Genomic DNA, 19,273 nt, shown 5'->3' with positions numbered 1-19,273 from the left:
ACATGAATTATTCCAATGATTGATAAAAGCTGATAAATTAATCCAGGCAAAAATGTTGAATAACAACAGATTCTATTGTTTTACAGGCAAGTCAGTGGCTTTAAATCCTGAAAACGCCTAGAAATATATCCAAGAAGTGAAACAAAATCCTCATGAAAAGTCATGCTTTTACAGGATTTAAGTGGGTTAACAGCATTTATGCTGTGTTGTAGAGCAAGCTACAAAGATCGCCATCTCAATCAAACTCGGGTACAAAGTTTAAACTGGGGTTCCTGGGCAGTTACATGTCACTTAAATCATCGTCCTGAATTTGCCTAACAATGGTTTTGATTGGCCTTTGACCCTTGCCGCATATATCGATTACTTCACAGACAGAAATGTGCCAGGGGGGTCATGGCAGGGGTGACAGCTCCACCCTCAGGGATGTTTGTTAGTTTATGATTGTCGTGTTGGACAGTGATTTATCCCTGGTACCCAGTCACGGTACACCACCATTTTATTGTAATCAGCCCTCTGACATGCCACCTGAATGCATATAGTGTTTTGATTGTTGAGCAAGTCAGTCAGTTATGACTGATGTAGATTTCTTTTATCCTGTTTTGTCCTGGGAACACAAAAGTTTGTTTCGGCCACAGAAGACAGTGATATTCCAGACAAATTGTATACACTGATTTGCATTTAAAGACATTGAAAGACGCTTGATCTCTCCACAATGGAAATCTCCATTCACATCCACTACTGTTTTATTAAGTGTACAGATGAGGTCAAAGGTTAAGAGGTCATAAGGCCAAGAATACCGTGTGAACTGACATTATGGTTTATATTCTAACCTTAAGGCACATAAACAGACACAGCCTCATCACAACTAGTTAAATCAGATCGTGTCAACACTTACAGAATGTCACCATGGTAACAGGAAATAACTGGAACATCATATCTTAATCTGGTTTTGCCAAAGAATGGAAACCGGTAAAGATAGATGTCGTAAAAAACACCTCTAATCTGATCACTGTCCAAAATACATTTTCAATTGTGTTCACATTTCCTCGTTCCTTGTCAGGGTATTTCAAAGTTAAAAATTTATTGCAGTTTATAGTCTCTCAGGAATAATAAATCTCGAAAACAACAAAGAGAAAGAAGTTTGTTTCAAATTGAATTTATAGCTTTCAGTTTTAAGAAACATGTAAAGTACTTATAGCTGCACACATATACGTAGACTGTAAAGTTACAATAGCTCTGAATTGATGAGACTTGAAACGAGCTGTGTATTACCCACATTGTTGATTTACTGTCAAAACTGCCTTCAGCAACAGTTTATACACTGAGAAACCGGTTTCTGTGAAATATGTCATTATTGTCTTCAAATAGCCAACCCCAGTTTTGCTTTAAATTGTGCAATTGTACTAGTGGGAAACTCTATCACAAAGTACACAGCAGCAACATTTTCACAACTGAAATTTACAACATCTACTATGAGGCACAGTCAAATCCCAAATTTAAAGTTATATATGATCTGAACAAACTTGGTAGGATTTCCCTCTTTCACAATGTTTTCTGCTCGTAATGCTGCCTAGGAACAAACAAACAGCATAATGGAAGAAAGGCACAGTAAATGTAATGTCCACGGAATCGATGAACTGACTCATTTTCCTCCAACTTGTAGATTTCACTGGAGGTGCAGAAGTTACCAGCGTCAAGATTTCTTCCACGGCCACCGAACCATGCCAGTGCCTTGAACATTGAAATGCCACCTTTCCAACCCAAGACGTCCAACGAGTGGCTAAAGAACAACGGACTCAGATCCAAGAAGCTGAGTCTGTACCAGATACTGGCTCCCAACGCGTTTGCTCCCATTGAGGAATTCATCCCCATCATCAAGAAAGTGGTGTCGTCCACGGTTCATGAGGTATGTATGTGTTGTCAGGACGACTGGATGGAACTGTCATGTGACAATCAAAATGACACCTGTCAGTTGTGTACATCTACAAAACGGTACATATCTAGAACTGATCCACACTGCATTGGTAGATACAACAATGTCATACATTTTGAGCACCTGTTGTGTAACTTCACAGACAGCTCTAATAAAAAAGTTTCAAGAAATAGACCAATCACAGACAATTTTGCAATTCGCTGTGGGCTGACCCTATGTTTATGAGACAGGGCGAGAGATGCATGCATAGCAATACTGTTCAGAAACTTAAAATTATGCAAAGCAGTAATGCTAGTTTTGCAAGATGATAACAATACTAGGATTTCAAAGATGAATAATATTCACAACTTTGTTGCTACCATGGCTATTATGACTGTGTGTATTACGGTTTTCATATTGTGTAACATACAATTGGTGATAACAAAATCGATGTCAGCTCTCACCACATCTGTAAATTTTGTTTGCGTTTCTACAGAAAGCCATGGCCCAGTTCCAGTGGCATGATGGGTCACTGAAAAATGTCCATGTTGACCCAACTCAGCTGTATGACTATCAGAAGAAACTAGCCACCGTGGTCAAGCTCTATGAGAAGAGAGTTGACTGGTTGTCAAGGAGCTCTAGAAGAATATTTGGAACCATTGTTGAAAAGAAGTAAGAGAAACATCTAAGAAAATTCTTGATCCATATAACCCAGAAAAAAAACCAAACCAGAGATATACTTGCACAAGGATCTTCTCATGCAAATGTAACTGGCATATAAATGGACTATATTTGAAAGTAGTCTTTTGAAAAGAATTTTTTTTGAGAAAAATAGATAGTTTATGCCTCCTGTTGTTGATAGCATCACATGTAGTGCCTCAGTTTTGCTCATCCTATGAGCATTCATGTCATACAACCTTGTGGAGAGTTACTGCTTTGAGCAAAAAACCCTGCTCAATTACAAATTTTAGAAACCAAATCAAATTTCTGTCAAGTAGAGTCAGTTGTTTTGTTCAAGGTCAAAAATCACTGCCTCATTTTGCTGACACAGTCCCCATACAACATCCCACCTTTGCTGGACATGGGTCCACCAAAATATAATAGAAGTGTATATCTATATCTATTCATAGGTATAAGTGACGAAAAGATTGATTCAGTTTCTGTAATCTTCTTTTTTTCCTTTCTTCACAGAGTTATCATCCTGGTTGACTTGTCCTGTGCAAACACAAACTACCTAGTACACATACAACATTCCCTCAGAATGTTGTTGGAGCAACAGATGGCCAACAAAGACTACTTCAATGTTATCGGGTAATTACATCATTTTTCAAAAAAACCTCTGTTTGGGTAAATTGTTAGAATTCAAACATGTTGTTGACTGCTGTATAGTAAACTTCTGTCACCTGTGTTTTAGTTTGAAGGTAGGGCCAGTTATGGAGATCTCATTAGAAGTGGAACTGACAAGATGTTTGGAATGATACAGCTGATACATTTATTAACAATAAGGATTGGTTGTTGCTGCATTTCTGTCTTTTAACTTGTAAATACACTAGGTGAACTTTTCATAAAGATTTCAGAGTCAGCTTATAACCAGCTTACCACTGTGAACAAATTATTTGCTCACAATCAGGAAAGAATAACCAGAACCCGGCATTGTTGTCTTGTTCAGTGACACAATGCTTCTTGTTCGTGTATGTGAACTCTCTTTGTTTATTCCCAGATTTGGCAGTGAACCAGTGGCATGGAAGACAGGCATGCAAGAACCAAGTGAGCAGAATCTCCAGTCCTGTTGGAGGTGCGTTGTCAAGATTTTGCTGCCCCTTGAAGTTCAGAACCTCTGTCCTGATAGAATGTCACTCATGTCAAAGGTCATGAATATTGCTAAACCAACCAATCACCAGCAGTCATTTTGGAAGTGACAAGAATAACCACAACTGATATCAATCAGTTGAAATCTGTTGGCTGAAGATTTTGCTCACATACCAATATATGTTATGTTATACCCCAGTATTTGTTATGTGTTCAAATGGCTCAAACTGTAGTATCTTCAATTTTCTTGACAGATGGATTCTTGGTTTGGAGTGTGGTGGGAGTAGAAATTTTATGTCTGCCTTGAGAATGGCTCTCGAGAATGAGGAAGACCAGAAATACAACAGAAGTAAGTTCTTTCTCAAATACTTTTACCATAGCCTTTCCCCAAATAGCAGAGGCAGCGATGAACTATAGAGGGCGCTCTTCCTAGTTGCAGCACATCTCATGGTGACCTGTCTTGGCAAGTTTGACTTTTTTCAAAAGCTTTCTTAAAATATTTTGACATTATAACTGAAGTTCATAGATATAATAATTTCAATTGAGTTTTCATACATATGATATTCATAACTTTGACCTTTGACCATCCAGAGTGAAAAATGTATCCTCACTAATGCATACATGATGAACTTTGAAACCATATTGTTGTTGGCAGAAAGTTGTAACTTTTGGATCAGAACACAGCTGACTATTCTGTCTTCCCTCTTACTCTGTTTCAGTTGTTGAGGGCATGTATCTATTCACCAGTGGTGTGCCGGACCAGATGACAGATGTTGTCTGCTCCTACATCCAGGAGGCAACAGCCGGACACAAGGTCACGTTGCACACGACACTGTTCAACGTAGACGACTATGACGTGAACGGCGCCATCCCAGGCCGCTACGCAAACATCACCAAGACGGCTGATTGCCTGCGTACCATGGCCCATATCAGTGGTGGACGATTCCATTGGTTCCGAGAGACCGGAATCATTGAAAGTGATGACATCAAGATCATCCTTAGTGAAATGGACAAGGCTGTCAATTACTCCCAGAAAGTGAGTGATTATTGCAATTCAAAACAATCGAGAACTTGCTTGCAATGTATGCAAAAGGCTGAAATCATTTCAGTTATATTTCTATGATTTACTGGTAACTTGAACTTCACTGTCTTCAATGCTTCAGTTGCTGCACAATGAAATCTACAGAATATTTAACATTTTTGAAAATTTGAAAGCACAGCAATGGTTTGCATTATTTCATCAACAAATCTGTTAAAAAAAAACGTATAAGAAAGGCACAAGTGGACTTTTGGACACGTTAAGATACAAACTTAAAAGAGTTTTCCAGGGGGCTTTGTCCGCTGTATGTGCTCAAACTCTAACCCTAATGATGCCTTAGGCAACCGGAGATTAAAATGAAACGCTGCCTGTTTCCACCAATCTTCATTTGTGGCTGAATGTAAATGCTCGAGAACTATTACTCCAACTTTAGAGAATGTCTTTTCTTGCAGACATTTCATCTGTTTTCATTGATGATATACTTTACGGTACTAATTTTCTGTATATTTGTTGATTTATTTCAGTGTGCAATGTTAGTAGACTCTGTCAAGAAGAAATCACATGAATATGTAAGTATCGACAGTTCGACTGGTATTTTGACCGTGAAATCACTGATTACAGATGCTTAACGACCACTTGAGTGAATTTTGTCAGCTGTCTTTGCTTGTAATACCTGTCACCTGTCATCAATGGCTAGTAAGGGAAGAAGATATTTTTAGTTGGATTTTTGGTAAAATTTACTTGTAACGCTGTAGTGTTCAGCTGAGCCCTTCTTAAAATTAGGTTATTTTGTCTATCATTAATTTATTTCATTGTGTGTTTCAGTTACAAGGAAATCTAAGTAGCAGTACTGAAATGAAAATGTTACCACTGAGGCCATCGTCTGGCAAGAAGAAACAGTTCATCCCTCCAAAACACACTGAGCTGACCTTTGCCAGACTGGTAGGTTGCAGTCAGAGTATACCTTTGAGTCTACTAGTAACAGTATTACTGGAAATGATTGTGTGTATGAATGTTTCTGTCTATGGTGCCTGAGATACATGTAAATTGTCTATTTGTGTATCTCAATGTGCCTGTTACAGTGTTACCTATCCCTCTCTGTCTGTTGCTGCTTTGTATACATACGTCTTTATGTGTCTCTTTCTTTCTGCATGCTTCTTGGGCTGACTAATGTAAGTGTGTGTTTTGTATGAGTGTGTTTGTATGTACTTCAGATTACTGGGTCCACTGCCTTATGTCTCCTTACCTTCATCATTTAGTTAGCCCTTGTTTGTATATCTGGTATATACTTGTGTGTCAGTTCACTGTCACAGACTCAAACCTACTGGTTTATAAGTGAATACTTGTGAAACAGTACCAGGTAATATCAATTACACTTGGAGACTTTTACAATTTCAAACACTCAAGAAAATCTTGATTACATATATATCATCTACTGTCTCTATTTCATCTACAGCAAATCACAGAGAAAGAAAAAGACAGAGACCAAGAGAAAGAGAAGGAACCGAGTAACAGTAAAATGTTGGTTTGGAGACCAGCAAGTGCAAACAAGAAAGATCTTATTCCAGCACGTAAGTTCTCTTCCACAACATATTGTATACTCAATGAAGTGAAGGCATAGAATAGCTAATGTTTAGTGTGTGGTTCATACCAACTTTATCAATTTTAATTTTTTTTTCTAGAAATGTAACTCCTTGCTTTATGGCCTGAGGCCTTGAAATGCAGTGTAGAAGTGGTAGCACAGAATAGCTGATGATTTGAATTTCAATGACAGTTTGAGACAGTTCAGTGTGTATACCTGTTTAAACCAAAAACTAGCTTTTGAAATCTACCTTGTTAGAATAGAAAACTTCTGGCACCAAAGGGGTTTAATTAGTGTGGGATAATGAGCTTTTGACAAATGATAAATGCTGATAAATTTGATAGATCTGCACACATTACCTGACAGTCTGATATTCTCCCTGCAATCATCCTGGGCATCTGAACATTGTTAGTGGTGAAGCTAATCCAGGGGCTTTTGGTACCATGCCACCACATTGTCTTCTTGGCATTTAACTGATACTACAAACCAGTAAACTAATACACACAAATAGTAAAGAATGTCACCAACAAATCAGGCCAAAAGACTCTGGTACATAGATGCTGATGCAGGAACTAGCAAATATTGAATATACTGACACAGGCCTGAGTTCAAATGACTATGAACGCAAGAATGGAAATTTATTTGATGCTCAATAAGTTTATTTCACAGGTCTTTGTGGTACAAGGCATGAAATTTACAGTAGTCCCTGGTCTGCAGATATCCAGATTGTGGGACTGCTAATTTGTTGAAATGGGTGTCTCATGCCATGGGACTATCACTCTTGCCATATTTCAGTTGAAAGAGTTGTTGACTCCTTCTCTTTGCTGATATTCTGGTTCTGTTGTCTGGATGACAAATTGAAACTTGAACATGTTAGAAGTTCATTTACTGTTTATTTCATTTCTCAGCGCCAGCCGACAACAGACCATCATCAGCCAAGGGCAGGATCTCAGTAGAGAAGAAAGTCAAGCGCTGCAACTCTGGCTACAAGGTCAGACCCTCACACGAAGCCTTCTACACCGAGTACAAGAACAATGTGGGCGTGGTGTACAGACAGTACCCAGATGTCCTGCAGAGGAAGAAGAGCGTGAGAAAGTCAATCCCTCATCCGGTCATACCGGACAGAGAAGATACCATGACTTCCAAACAGGTCAGTGTGTGTGATCACTCTGCAGTCATCTGTCAGATGGGCAAGTCTTACTGGAAAACAGATAACAGATTAATAGAATTTATTCTCCGTCTTGCTATATGCCGGTGTTCGATCTATTTTGTCCCTAAGTGCATGTGTAGCAACTCTCTGCCATGGGACCCCCAAGCACTTTTGGAATAGACCAAAGACAGGCTCTTGAACTACCATAAATTTAAAGCGGGATACTCCTGATCAGAGTGAAAAGAAAGCAAATACTAGATGGATTTATTCAATTGGTTTGGAATTCATTGTGAAAGAAAGGCTTGTAAAGTTTGAATAAGAGCAGTATAGTACATAAGCTGATGACTGTGAAAGTCTGAGCTGATAAATTCAGTTTTTGTTTTGCCGAGTGACATACAAGTCGAAGCATACTTTTATGAGCAGATCTTCTTTGCAGAATCTTGGTTGAAGCCCATTGCTTTCTATAGGTACGGGTTGACCTGTACACAAGGGATGTTAGGCGATGTTATAAACAAGGATCATGCCATACCTATATAAAAAACAGCATGTCCTGACTTCATCAAGGGGCTACCATTTTATCACTTAAGTTGAAATAAAATAAAAATTTCCAAACAAGCATATGTATCTGCATTTGCTCCGTACAAGTTACAGTGTGCTAGTAATACTTATTACACTTTTGTCTGTGTGTCTTGTCTTTATACAGTGGTTGAAGAAGTACTGTTTAGCCAAGCTGAGACTTGACCTAGATAAACTGGTGTCCGGACCAGATTGCTCACACGTCAAGAAACATGTGGCAACGTTACAGAAAAATGTATCTGCAAAGTGAGTTTTAACATTACTTTAATATTTTCATTCCTCCAGCTGCAGTGCTATGCAGTAAACACTCAGAAATGAAAGTGTTAATGAATATGAAAAAAAAATACATTTTAGAAATTGAAAAAATCTGAATGAAAATCACAAGAACTCGTGACCATTTATGTTACCAAAAGTAAATAATTATGCATCTTGAAAACAAAGTTATTGCTGTATTTCTGCTCAAATAAATTCTGTTGATCAATAAAGAAATCAACCAATTAATCGATCAACATTAACAAGCAAACAAAGTGTAATGAGTCCTAACTAATCATAATAGTATGGTAATAGGGTATTAGGAGATTAGAAATCTTTCTGCAGGAATATGTGGTTCAAATTTTAATTCATTGGCGCATTTTCTTTATTTTTTCAGGTACTGCAGTATATTTCCAAGCGTCAATATTAAAGTAAGTGGTACTTCGTCTTTTCAAAATCAAATCCTGTCACGGACATGCTCATTCAATCCAATAGCTTCACTGCAACATTACATTTTAATCAATGAAAATTTGACTGCGCTCAAAGGTCGTATGGGACCCACACAACCAATGTAAACACTGTATCCAAGGTACAATGGTGATTGATGAAAGTTAAAACATGTCTGTCATAATCTACATCGTATAATTAGAATGTTGCAGCCATGATGATGAGGTGCATCTAGATATTGTGCATGAAATACATTGTTTGTGAACAAGCAACTCGTCCAGGTGCAGTTCTGACGACAGTTTCCCTTTAAGTCAGGGTTCTGTGTACACAAATTAACTTTGGTTGCACACAAATGCTACTCAGCCAAGGAGACAAGATTACAGAGTTTCAATTCAACTCTATCTTTCTTTTCCTAATGGTATTTATATCCACAAAGTAATTATTGCTTCAGCCTGGCAGAAAACATGAGGTATATACAGAGTTATTAAACAGTGTCTTTACCTCCTTTATGTGCAGGGCACAGTTAAACACTTACAACTTCAAGCACATGAACTGACAGAGTATGAGGAGCAGGTGGAGATGGTTCTGAGGCGGTACCTGAAGAGGATGCAGTGGTTACTGAGCGGCAGTCGCAGGGTGTTCGGCTCAGTCACTGAGAAATCGGTGACGGTGCTGGTGGACACGTCTGGATCCATGGTGTCGCACATGGAGGAACTCATCCGAGAGTTGGTGTCCCTCATCTGGGATCAGTTCAAGAGGGGAGACATCAGGTCAGTGGCCGAGCTTCTCATGTGAACGTGCAGTGTTTATGCGGAGAATCTTTCTTGATTGTTGAGGCACGGCAGAAATATGATCCTTATGCCAGTTGGTTCCTAGGGGGTGCGATAAGTATAAATTGAAATTCGCATTTGCTAGAAAGCAATTTTTCCTCTTGAAAATTAACAATGTTTTATATTTTCAATGTTGTATTCACACTCAGTAGGGAAAGTCGATGAGTTGAGAATTGATTTCAAATGCATTGTTCATTTCAGGTTCAACATCATTCGTTTCTCCGGTAACGTGGAGAAGTGGCGCCCGGCTGTTGTCAAGCCAACAGAGGAAAACTGCCACGATGCAGTGCAGTGGGTGTCCACTTTTGTTGCCGGGGGTAACACCTGTACACTGGATGCCCTCCATGTAAGTGTGCTTGTTTTCTTGCCTTTGAATCAGTGCAAATCAAATGCATCGGTATTCAGGCTAAGACAGAACGATTATTGATACAGCAACTAAAATCTCCCTTCATCAGAAACCAATGTTCGATTTAAAGCCATTACTCAGCCTAGTATTTCTTCAATTATTGATAAGCTGTATAATGTTGTACAGATTTATAATCTCCATAGCTTCGGAGAACAGAGGGATGAGCAATTAACATAACAATGCACAATATGCATTTTATTTTGTAGTGACAATGTATTTGGTTGGAGAGTTATTAACATATGAATAGATTGCTCCAAAATCAGAGGGGTGGCCCACCCCTAACCGATGAAAATCCCCTCGTAGAGAACCCTCCTGTACAATGTACAATAAGCTTACTTTCACTTTCCTTCTGTAAAAAGCAAAGCAATTTTAGCATGCCAGTGTAGATGTGTATTCAAAGAGAATACATGGTTTGCAAGTCACATGTATTTGGAGCCAAATACAGATGACAGGGAGCATTAGATGCTTTAGACTCAACCTTTAATGGTAATACACGTGATATTTTACCAAAACGTTTCATAGATTTTTTGAAGATCTTCCATTTGAACTTTTACAGGAAGCTTTCTCCGATCAGCACATAGACGGCGTGTATCTGCTGACAGACGGCAAACCAGACAGCAGTACATCCATGGTGCTCAGGGAGATCGCCAGGATGAACACCACCAGAGGGGTCAAAGTTCACACAATCTCATTCAGCTGTGATGACGAGTGAGTGTTCTGTGTACATATGCTCATTTCATGTTCATATTTGTCAGTCCATTTGTTATTATTATATGGGTATTGTCTTTTTTTTTCATGAAAAAATGACTGAAAGATGTTTGGCTGAAGGAAATACAGACATTGCTTTTAGAGGAGTGGAAAATGTAGCAAATGTAATATTAATTTACCATCTACTGAATTTAAGCTAGTTTGTGCCACAAAAGTGAAAGACTTAAACTTTTGCTGAAACTTTCCTTAATGAAACTTTCGACCATACTCTTTCAAAATGAAGAATGACAATCAGGGGTCACCTTGCAAAGTTTATTACTAGAAAAAACAAGTTACCTGACATTTTACCTATGTTTGAAATTCAAAATGGCCGCCATCCCTGTGTTGACTTGGAGGGGGGGGGGGGGGGGGGGGGGGGGGGGGGGGGGGGGGGGGGGGGGGGGGGGGGGGGGGGGGGGGGGGGGGGGGGGGGGGGGGGGGGGGGGACATTTTCCATTTCCGAGTGAAATTTTTCTTACACCAAGAGCTTTAAAATGAGCCCCCAACAAGTGGTAGATCAGAACAGTATTGAAAAAAATAGAGGCACATTCGACCTTGAGACTCATGATAAGCAGTTCTGAAGGGTTCTGATTGTCAACTTATGTCAAGAATTATTGTAACATGCTAAAGGTTTGCAATGGTGTAACGTGTATGCACTTCTTTTATTGCAGAATCGCCAACACATTCCTTAGGCAACTGGCTGCCATGTCCCGTGGTCGATTCCACCGTTGCAGCTCAGAGAGAGACGGCCATCTCTTTGCCCACAAACTACTGACAGGTGGATTTGATAATCCAGAGGTAGGTTTTGGCTATTTTATTGCATTCCATCATAGGAATTAAACACTTAAATATCCTCCATGAATTGTACAGCAACAAGATAACATAAGAAGTTGAAAAAGGTCGTTATCGAATCGTCCTGTCATTAATGAATCTGAACGTTCTAGAAATTCTTTCACAAATGGAAGATTCATAATTCTTTTGAGTAGACTTGCAACTGTGAGTACATTGGCACAATCACTCAAGGCTCTTGATTTGCCATAATCAATTTCTTTAACATAAACAATTAAAAGAAAGTTTACAGTAAATTTATGCCAGAAAAGAAGAAAAATCATTATTTTCTTACATTCGGCTGTTTGAAAAACACAGAGAAACTACAAAAAGTCTATAACGAACAATGCATACAGAAATTACTTAATGTTGTACATCATCCAAAACAGTCCGATATTTCTCTCTAAGACAAGCTTTCATCAGTGATTCTGTACAAAACCCATTTTTGATCACACTGCTGGCATGCAGCAAAGAATGTCAATCAACCACCAAAGACAAGTATCTATCACATCCAAGGTCACCTAGCAAGGTGATCTAACAAACACCACTGGAAGAGAGAAACGCTGTCCTAAGCAATGTGCAAAGTGTGTATTTTCAATAGGAGTGCAGTTTAACCTGTCTACAACAATGGTTTAAACCAAATCCATTGTTATCAATAGTGAGTTTGGACCTGTTTACGCAGAATCGGAGTGAACCGGCCACAACACTCCATCTGCAGTCTCAGAATCTTATTCATCCGAAAGAAATCCCTGACTGAAACACATTTGATTTTGTTTGTATTGTTATTTTTTAGTACCCAGAGGTACCAATCTTTGAAGGTGATGACCTTCGTCTGCTGGGAGGTGAGATTGCCCTGGCAAGGAAATACCTTCAACAATCACGCTCATTCAGGGCCATGTACGCTGAAATCCCCAAACCACACGAAAAGGACATGGGCTCAATGAAGAAATACCACACAGAAGGTACAGGAAATCGTAAGTTTTTTCAAGAATCTGTAGACTTTTTCTGCATGTGATTGTGTTGTAAATGGATGGGGATTAAAGATTAAAGTTTGATTAGATTTTTAATGTATGGATGTGTGAGAATGCAAGCACGATTGAGACTGAACGTGTATATATACGTGATATGTTTGACTACTGTTGCATGTATAGGTGTGTTTGCTCATCATTATTTCCTTCAGCTCACTTACACAATTTAAGTTCTTGACTATGAAATACAAATTTTTTCTTTTCTGTTTTGACTCTGGAGTAAAAAATTAAAGTTTCAGTTTTCCACTCACCAAGCTGGTGAAAACTTTTGTTATTCCATGAGCTTCAAAATGAGCCCCAACAAGTGGTAGTCTTCAGAAAGTGTTGTAATGAGTTGGAATACATAGGTACAAAAAAGTGATATTATAACCCTCAATCATTACTCTTCAGAAATTTCTTGAGCATGTGTTGAATGTCTCTTTCTCACCAGGGGAAAAAGTGAAGGCTGCCAGAAGACCTGCATCTGCTGTAGGTGTGAGAACATGAAGTCAAATCAAAACCATTGCAACAGAAGAGATCAAAAAAACGAAGTGGATTACTCCATTACTGCAGCTGGCTGCACAGACTGACTGTAAATAAATAAAACAAAGTATGTGCATTTTGTCCAAGTTTCTGAAGTCTTTGAGGTTTCCTGCAAAAGGGTAAATCATGATATATGTTCCAGTGGTGATGCAATGAACTGCTCATACAATACCTTTGACTAGACAATTCATTCTCTTTTCAAAAAAAGAAATCAATCAGTGATTTAGGGACAATATAGATTATGATAACAGAGTAAATTTATACATGTACTCCTCACGAGAAATTTATCGAAAGCACTCTACTGGATGTTTTTAACAGTATTTGTATAATGAGGTGTAACCCAATTATGATTTTGACAACTTTCCATACAGACAAGTCAGTTTGTACATGACTTTCTATTTAAACTGTTTTTTTTTTGCTTTTTTGTGGATGTTGTACAGTGGAAAACCAAGCTTTGCAGGGTTTTGAAATTTCAATTACGGGAAAGCAATATGAAGCAGTTGCTGTCTTCGTAGGTAGCTGGGTCGTCCCATTTGCAGGGTACATAGTGTGTTGATTGCTGCATCCTCCCTGACAAAAAGTGGCATGGTCCATAAATATAAATGACAGTAAATAATCTCGGCAAATACAAATTTGTCACTCAAAATTTGGTATCACTTCAATCACAGATAGAGAGTACATACAGGACATGTGGAGAATTGGGGCGACCAAATATCAAAATGTGTTCATTTTGAAATATTCACGGGGATAGCAAAACATTTGACAAAGTAAAAATTGCAGCAATGAATACTTTATTAATCATCAAGTTGGCTTGACTCGATATGTGTAACATATGAACATATTTTTATATTTTCTTATCAGTGAATTTTAATGTACAGTAAGTAATTAGGCATTCTGATTTCATAGATTTTGTTTTGTAACATTGCCAACACAGTAAGATTTAATCCAATGTTGTAAATGTTTTCTTTCAATTTATGTCCTTTTCCCCACCTTTTGAATATTTTTATTTCTTGTAAGTTTTCATGACATTACGTTGAGCATCGCTAGAAAGCTTAAAAGTGCACATTTGTGTATAGAAGATATGTTTTTCTTCCATAGATGTATAATTTCATATCATGATGTGTAGATAAATATGAGATGTATGTATCTTTGCTGTCAGAAGAATTAAAGTTGCTATGTATATCAATCTTTTTTTGTTGGAAGAGTCTTCATTTCATTCTAGATATTATTTTTATTACCGATAGTTATTCTTATGAAGAATATCAAAACAATACAACCGGCCTTCAAAGCAGTGTTCCCTCTAAGATTTTGAGTGGGTGAGCAACTTGTTGTTGAAGTGCATGGCGGCCACCCTGGCACCCGTGGGGGAGGGGAAGGGTATGGCATGGTCCGGAAGGGGGTGTGTTCCCCCACCTTCCGGCCAAAGGCTGGAAGCAAAAAGTGTACTTTGATTTAAACACTGTTTAGTTGCTTTTAGAGAAAGGAAAGGACACTTCACAACCATCTGTTTATTGCTAATCCAACACAGCCAAACTGAATTTCAGACTGAACTTAAATTTAGTTGTCTACAACAATATTAACAATACACTTGAGAGTGACTTGACTCGTATTCAAGCTGAATATTGAGTGTTTGAACATGCTTGAGAAGAAACTATGGTTGATACACAGATGAAAAACGATTAAAGTATTATCAAAAGTTACAGCTACTGTCCCTTTAATATCATTTTATTTTCAATTTCAAAATGCTACAGATGCAGACAAGCGTGTATCTTTCCTATTATGTCACTGGAGGTACTCCTTTCCATCCTTTGTCTGGACATTTTTTCCAACAGCAAAATCATCTTTGGTACTAAATCTTTTACCGGTTCTACAATTAAACAGAACTATCAAAAATGACTTTGGAACAAAAAGATGGAGTGATCAAAAACCAAACAAACAGTGCTGAAACAGCCACTCAAACCCTAGTTACTCCATGCAAAAACAAAACAAAGTCTTTGGATATGAAAATTGATATTCTGCGACTGTACATGCCACATCAATACTCTTTGGATCCTTGTCAACCCAAAGACCCTTGAGAAAATCTTGAAGGTCAATGGTCAACTTCACATCTTGCCAGTGTTGAGGTTATAATCCTCTGTGTGGGGTGGACCTGACCCTGGGCGTCAAGAATATTGAGGACAGGGCAATTATTTTCTTTTCCCTGCTCCAATGAGGCAGTGATTTTGAAGTAAATTCTGCCAATGTCCTCACATTCCTTTCTTCTGGAGGAACTCTTCATGGCCGGTGTTCAAAGTGATTTCTCTAAATAGAATTGGTTTATTTTATACTTAGCTGGTTGTTTTGAAGGAAATTTGTACTTTTTGATACCAGTAGTACTTTAATCATGCATCAAAAACTACCATGTGGCAAAATACTATTCACCATGCTCACTATTCAGGGTCCCAAAACATTAGTTACTAGAACTTTCTTGTCGAATCTTCCTGGTACACTTTAATGTTCAAATTTTGTGTACAAGGAGGATTCATCTGGTACAGGTGGATTCTCTGGACGGCTATGACATGAGGGATATTCCTCTGTACCGAAAAGGCCAACAACTTCAAACCAGATATGAACTGAAAATGCTCACGTTTCATTATATTGCATTCATGTGCAAATTTGAACCTTTGCCACACGTTTGCAACTTCATTGAAAGTGTTATGATCAACATAATGGATTTCACCACAGATCAATTCTAAAGGTCATTAAGTATTCAAATGTGTAATTAGCTGATATAAAAGTAATGTTTTTGAGTACTGCCATTGCATCACCACTTAATATAGCACATGTAATTGCCTTTGGTCAAGTCCTTCAAGCTATGTATGCCAAACTGTGAAAGCTCATTAGATATGCAAATTATACACTGTCTGACATGAAATTGCCAATGACTTTCGATATTGTTTTAACCTGGTATAATCATCAATGTACATAGCATGTTTTGCCAACTTTGATCAAGTAAATCGCAGTATATATCCCTAATTAGGAAAGTTTATTAAATATGCAAATTAGGAGTTGACTGAAATGTTCTCATTAAATATGCAAATTAGGAATTGGCTGAAATATGTTAAATGACTTTCAATAATGTTGTATCATAGTATCTTTAATGTACATAGCAAGTTAAGTTTCATCAACTTTGGTCTAGTCAATACAGATAAATATCCCTAATTAAGAAAGTTCATCAAATATACAAATTAGAAATTGGCTGAAGTAAAAATGCTCAACTACTTTCAATAATGTTGTATCATAGTATCTTAAATATAGGTAGCAAGATTCATCAACTTTGGTCGAATCAATGCAGATATATATCCCTAATTAGAAACGTTCATTACATATACAAATAGGGAATTGACTGAAGTAAAACTAATTAATGACTTTTAATAATGTTATATCATAGTATCTTCAATGTACATAGGAAGTTTCATCAACTTTGGTCAAGGCAATTCAGATATATATATAACTAATTAGGAAAGTTCATTAAATATGCAAATAAGGAATTGGCTGCAGTAAAATGCTTAATGACTTTCAATAATGTTATATGATAGTATCTTTAATTTACATAGCAAGTTTCATTTATTTTGGTCAAGTCAACTCAAATATAAATCTCTAATTTCAAAAGTTAATTTAATATGCAAATTGGGAGTTGGATGAAGTAAAAATGCTCAATGACTTTCAAGAATATTGTAACATAGTATCTTCAATATATGTAGCAAGTTTCGTCGACTTTGATCTAGTTAATTCAGATATATATATCCCTTATTAGGAAAGTCTTTAAATATGCCTATTAGGAATAAAAATGCTTAATGACTTTCAATGTTATATCATAGTATCTTTAATATACATACCAAGTTTCGTCAATTTTTATCTGGCCAATCCAGATATATATCCCTAATTAGGAAAGTTCATTAAATATGCAAATTAGCAAATATCTTATATGTCAACCCTTAATATCTTTCACGGCTGATACATGTTGGTGTGATCAATATTTGTAGCATTTAATCTCAGATTGTGTTCAGTCATTCTTAATGTATATCTATTTTTTCTAAAATAATTAGTTATGCAAATGAGCAAAAAGTAAGTAAGCCACACCCACCAAAAACAGTTCTTGCCATTTGCAAACTGAATCTATGTACCAGCTTTTATTATGATCTGATGAACAGTTTTTGAGATATCGAGCACACAGACACACAGACATTGCTGCGACATATGCACATGAGCAAAAACTGAAACTTCTAAAATTAAATGAAAGCGTTGAAGCATTAGTCACCATGGTTTAACCTTTTCACCCCAATTCCCTGTAAACATGGTCCAAAATTACCATTGATAACAATGGGCTTAGGCTAAACCATGGTGGTGAAAGGGTTAAGATTACTGCTGTAAAAAGGCCAGCATGATATACACAAATTTTGGGTGGCATTTTTGAAGTGGGATAAAATCCTGATACTGGCTCTTCCTTAATGTGCGAAGTCTGACTTTACGATAGAACGTCTCAGTCTGAGGCCTGGACATTTTATATGGCAATTGAACTTGACATTCAAGAATATGACAGTTGGAATTGACTAAATTGAACATTGAAAAAACAACAGCATATTGAAAACAGATTGAAATGATTGACTGAACAGCTCAGGCAACATATTCAACCTGCAACAGCTGTACCACTATTGACTATACTTTCTGTCGTTGCATGTTGAATATGTTGCCTGAGCTGTTCAGTCATCATTTCGATATTTTTCAATAATACGCTGTTGTCTCTTGCACTCACACATATATATTACAAATATATATATATATATATATATATATATATATATATATATATATATATATATATATATATATATATATATATATATGTATTGTATGTGTGTGTATGTATATGTATATATATATGGTGTGTGATATGTGTATGTATATACATATATATATATAGGTATATATATGCGCATATGTGCGTGTGTGTATACGTTTGTTTATTTGTTTGTATTTGTATTCTATGTTCTATGATATTGTTTGTTTGTTTGTTCATATATTTATGTTTTTCTGTATGTTTATTATTTATCTATGTATTTGAATGCTTGTTATTTATATATTTATTTATTCATTATGTTTGTTTGTTTGTATACTTGTGTGTTGTGGTTTGGCCTATTCAAGTAAACAATCACTCCCAATTAGAATTGTAAATTCATTTGATGCTGAAGTAAGAATTAAGAAAAATACTGTTGTTGGTACATTTTCTGTTTTGCCCAAGGGAAGTCAAATTCTCAGTTTAACAGATCCCATGATTAATACGCTCTTTGCTCAAACTAAAGATTGTGCCAGTGAGAAGTCTGATTTGTTAAATCAAATGAAATGAAGTTTCTATGAGGTCCTTTAGTGAGCATGCCGAGCCTCCCATACCCGAGGATAGGGTTTCCCAGAGTAGCTCTGAGGAACCTACACACAGGGAAGTAGATTCAGATCGTATAAGTGCTAATACTGATAGTGAGGTATCTCAGGCGAGAGTTGATGATTTATCACAGTCCTCCGCCCCTTATTTTGAAGTTGATAAAGTTTTGAAAGGTCGATATCGAAATGGTAAATTACAATATCTGGTAAAATGGAAGAATTATTCTCATAAAGAAAATACATGGGAATATGCTGAGAACTTGAATGATACTTCGTTGGAATATCTTCGAAAGAATCCTGTAAAAATAACTGGTAAACCTGTGATAGCTCATTTCCACGTATTTTAGATGAGGTAGCTCTAAACAGGGTCGCTTTTAGAGTTGTGGTCATGTGAATGAATGAAAAGAAGTCGACTTCGTGTGAATCACTGTATGTTTGTTTGTGTAAATGGAGCGCTCTAGTCTGGTTCCCTGACCCATTTCCCCGGTAGAGGGCGTGGGGAAATATAGGGTCGGTACCGGCTAATGTAAACACGGACGCTATTGGGTTAAAATAAAACAAGCTGTGATTGGATGAAAGTAACACTTGTAACTTTTTCTCATCTTTCTTGGGTTTCGCACTTTCAGGCTCACTTGACACCAACTTCTTGTTTGTACCACAAAGCCTTGGAGGTAGAAGGAAAGACTTTCTACCTCCATGATTTAGCCACTGTGATTTAGCACACCTC

The 19,273-nt window shown here is 37.2% G+C and overlaps 1 protein-coding gene across 2 annotated transcripts in view; it reads left to right on the top strand.

Annotated features, from left to right (window-relative positions):
- The window catches only part of LOC139151764 (von Willebrand factor A domain-containing protein 3A-like), a 37,953-nt gene extending 23,639 nt beyond the window's left edge, over positions 1-14,314 (top strand). For both annotated transcript variants that reach the window (XM_070724741.1, XM_070724742.1), the window contains 18 exons: positions 1,664-1,906; positions 2,409-2,584; positions 3,104-3,223; positions 3,633-3,707; positions 3,976-4,070; positions 4,441-4,757; positions 5,285-5,329; positions 5,586-5,702; positions 6,217-6,331; positions 7,251-7,492; positions 8,196-8,314; positions 8,718-8,751; positions 9,284-9,537; positions 9,799-9,943; positions 10,560-10,711; positions 11,422-11,548; positions 12,372-12,540; positions 13,037-14,314. In XM_070724741.1, the coding sequence (XP_070580842.1) occupies positions 1,664-1,906; positions 2,409-2,584; positions 3,104-3,223; positions 3,633-3,707; positions 3,976-4,070; positions 4,441-4,757; positions 5,285-5,329; positions 5,586-5,702; positions 6,217-6,331; positions 7,251-7,492; positions 8,196-8,314; positions 8,718-8,751; positions 9,284-9,537; positions 9,799-9,943; positions 10,560-10,711; positions 11,422-11,548; positions 12,372-12,540; positions 13,037-13,092 (2,601 nt within the window). In that variant the 3' untranslated portion in view covers positions 13,093-14,314. The remainder of the gene's footprint in view (positions 1-1,663; positions 1,907-2,408; positions 2,585-3,103; positions 3,224-3,632; positions 3,708-3,975; positions 4,071-4,440; positions 4,758-5,284; positions 5,330-5,585; positions 5,703-6,216; positions 6,332-7,250; positions 7,493-8,195; positions 8,315-8,717; positions 8,752-9,283; positions 9,538-9,798; positions 9,944-10,559; positions 10,712-11,421; positions 11,549-12,371; positions 12,541-13,036) is intronic.
- The last annotated feature ends 4,959 nt before the right edge of the window (positions 14,315-19,273 follow it).

This window comes from Ptychodera flava, chromosome 15 (assembly GCF_041260155.1).
Source record: "Ptychodera flava strain L36383 chromosome 15, AS_Pfla_20210202, whole genome shotgun sequence".
NCBI classification, from domain to species: Eukaryota; Metazoa; Hemichordata; class Enteropneusta; family Ptychoderidae; genus Ptychodera; species Ptychodera flava.
This window is presented reverse-complemented; position numbering and strand designations above follow the sequence as displayed.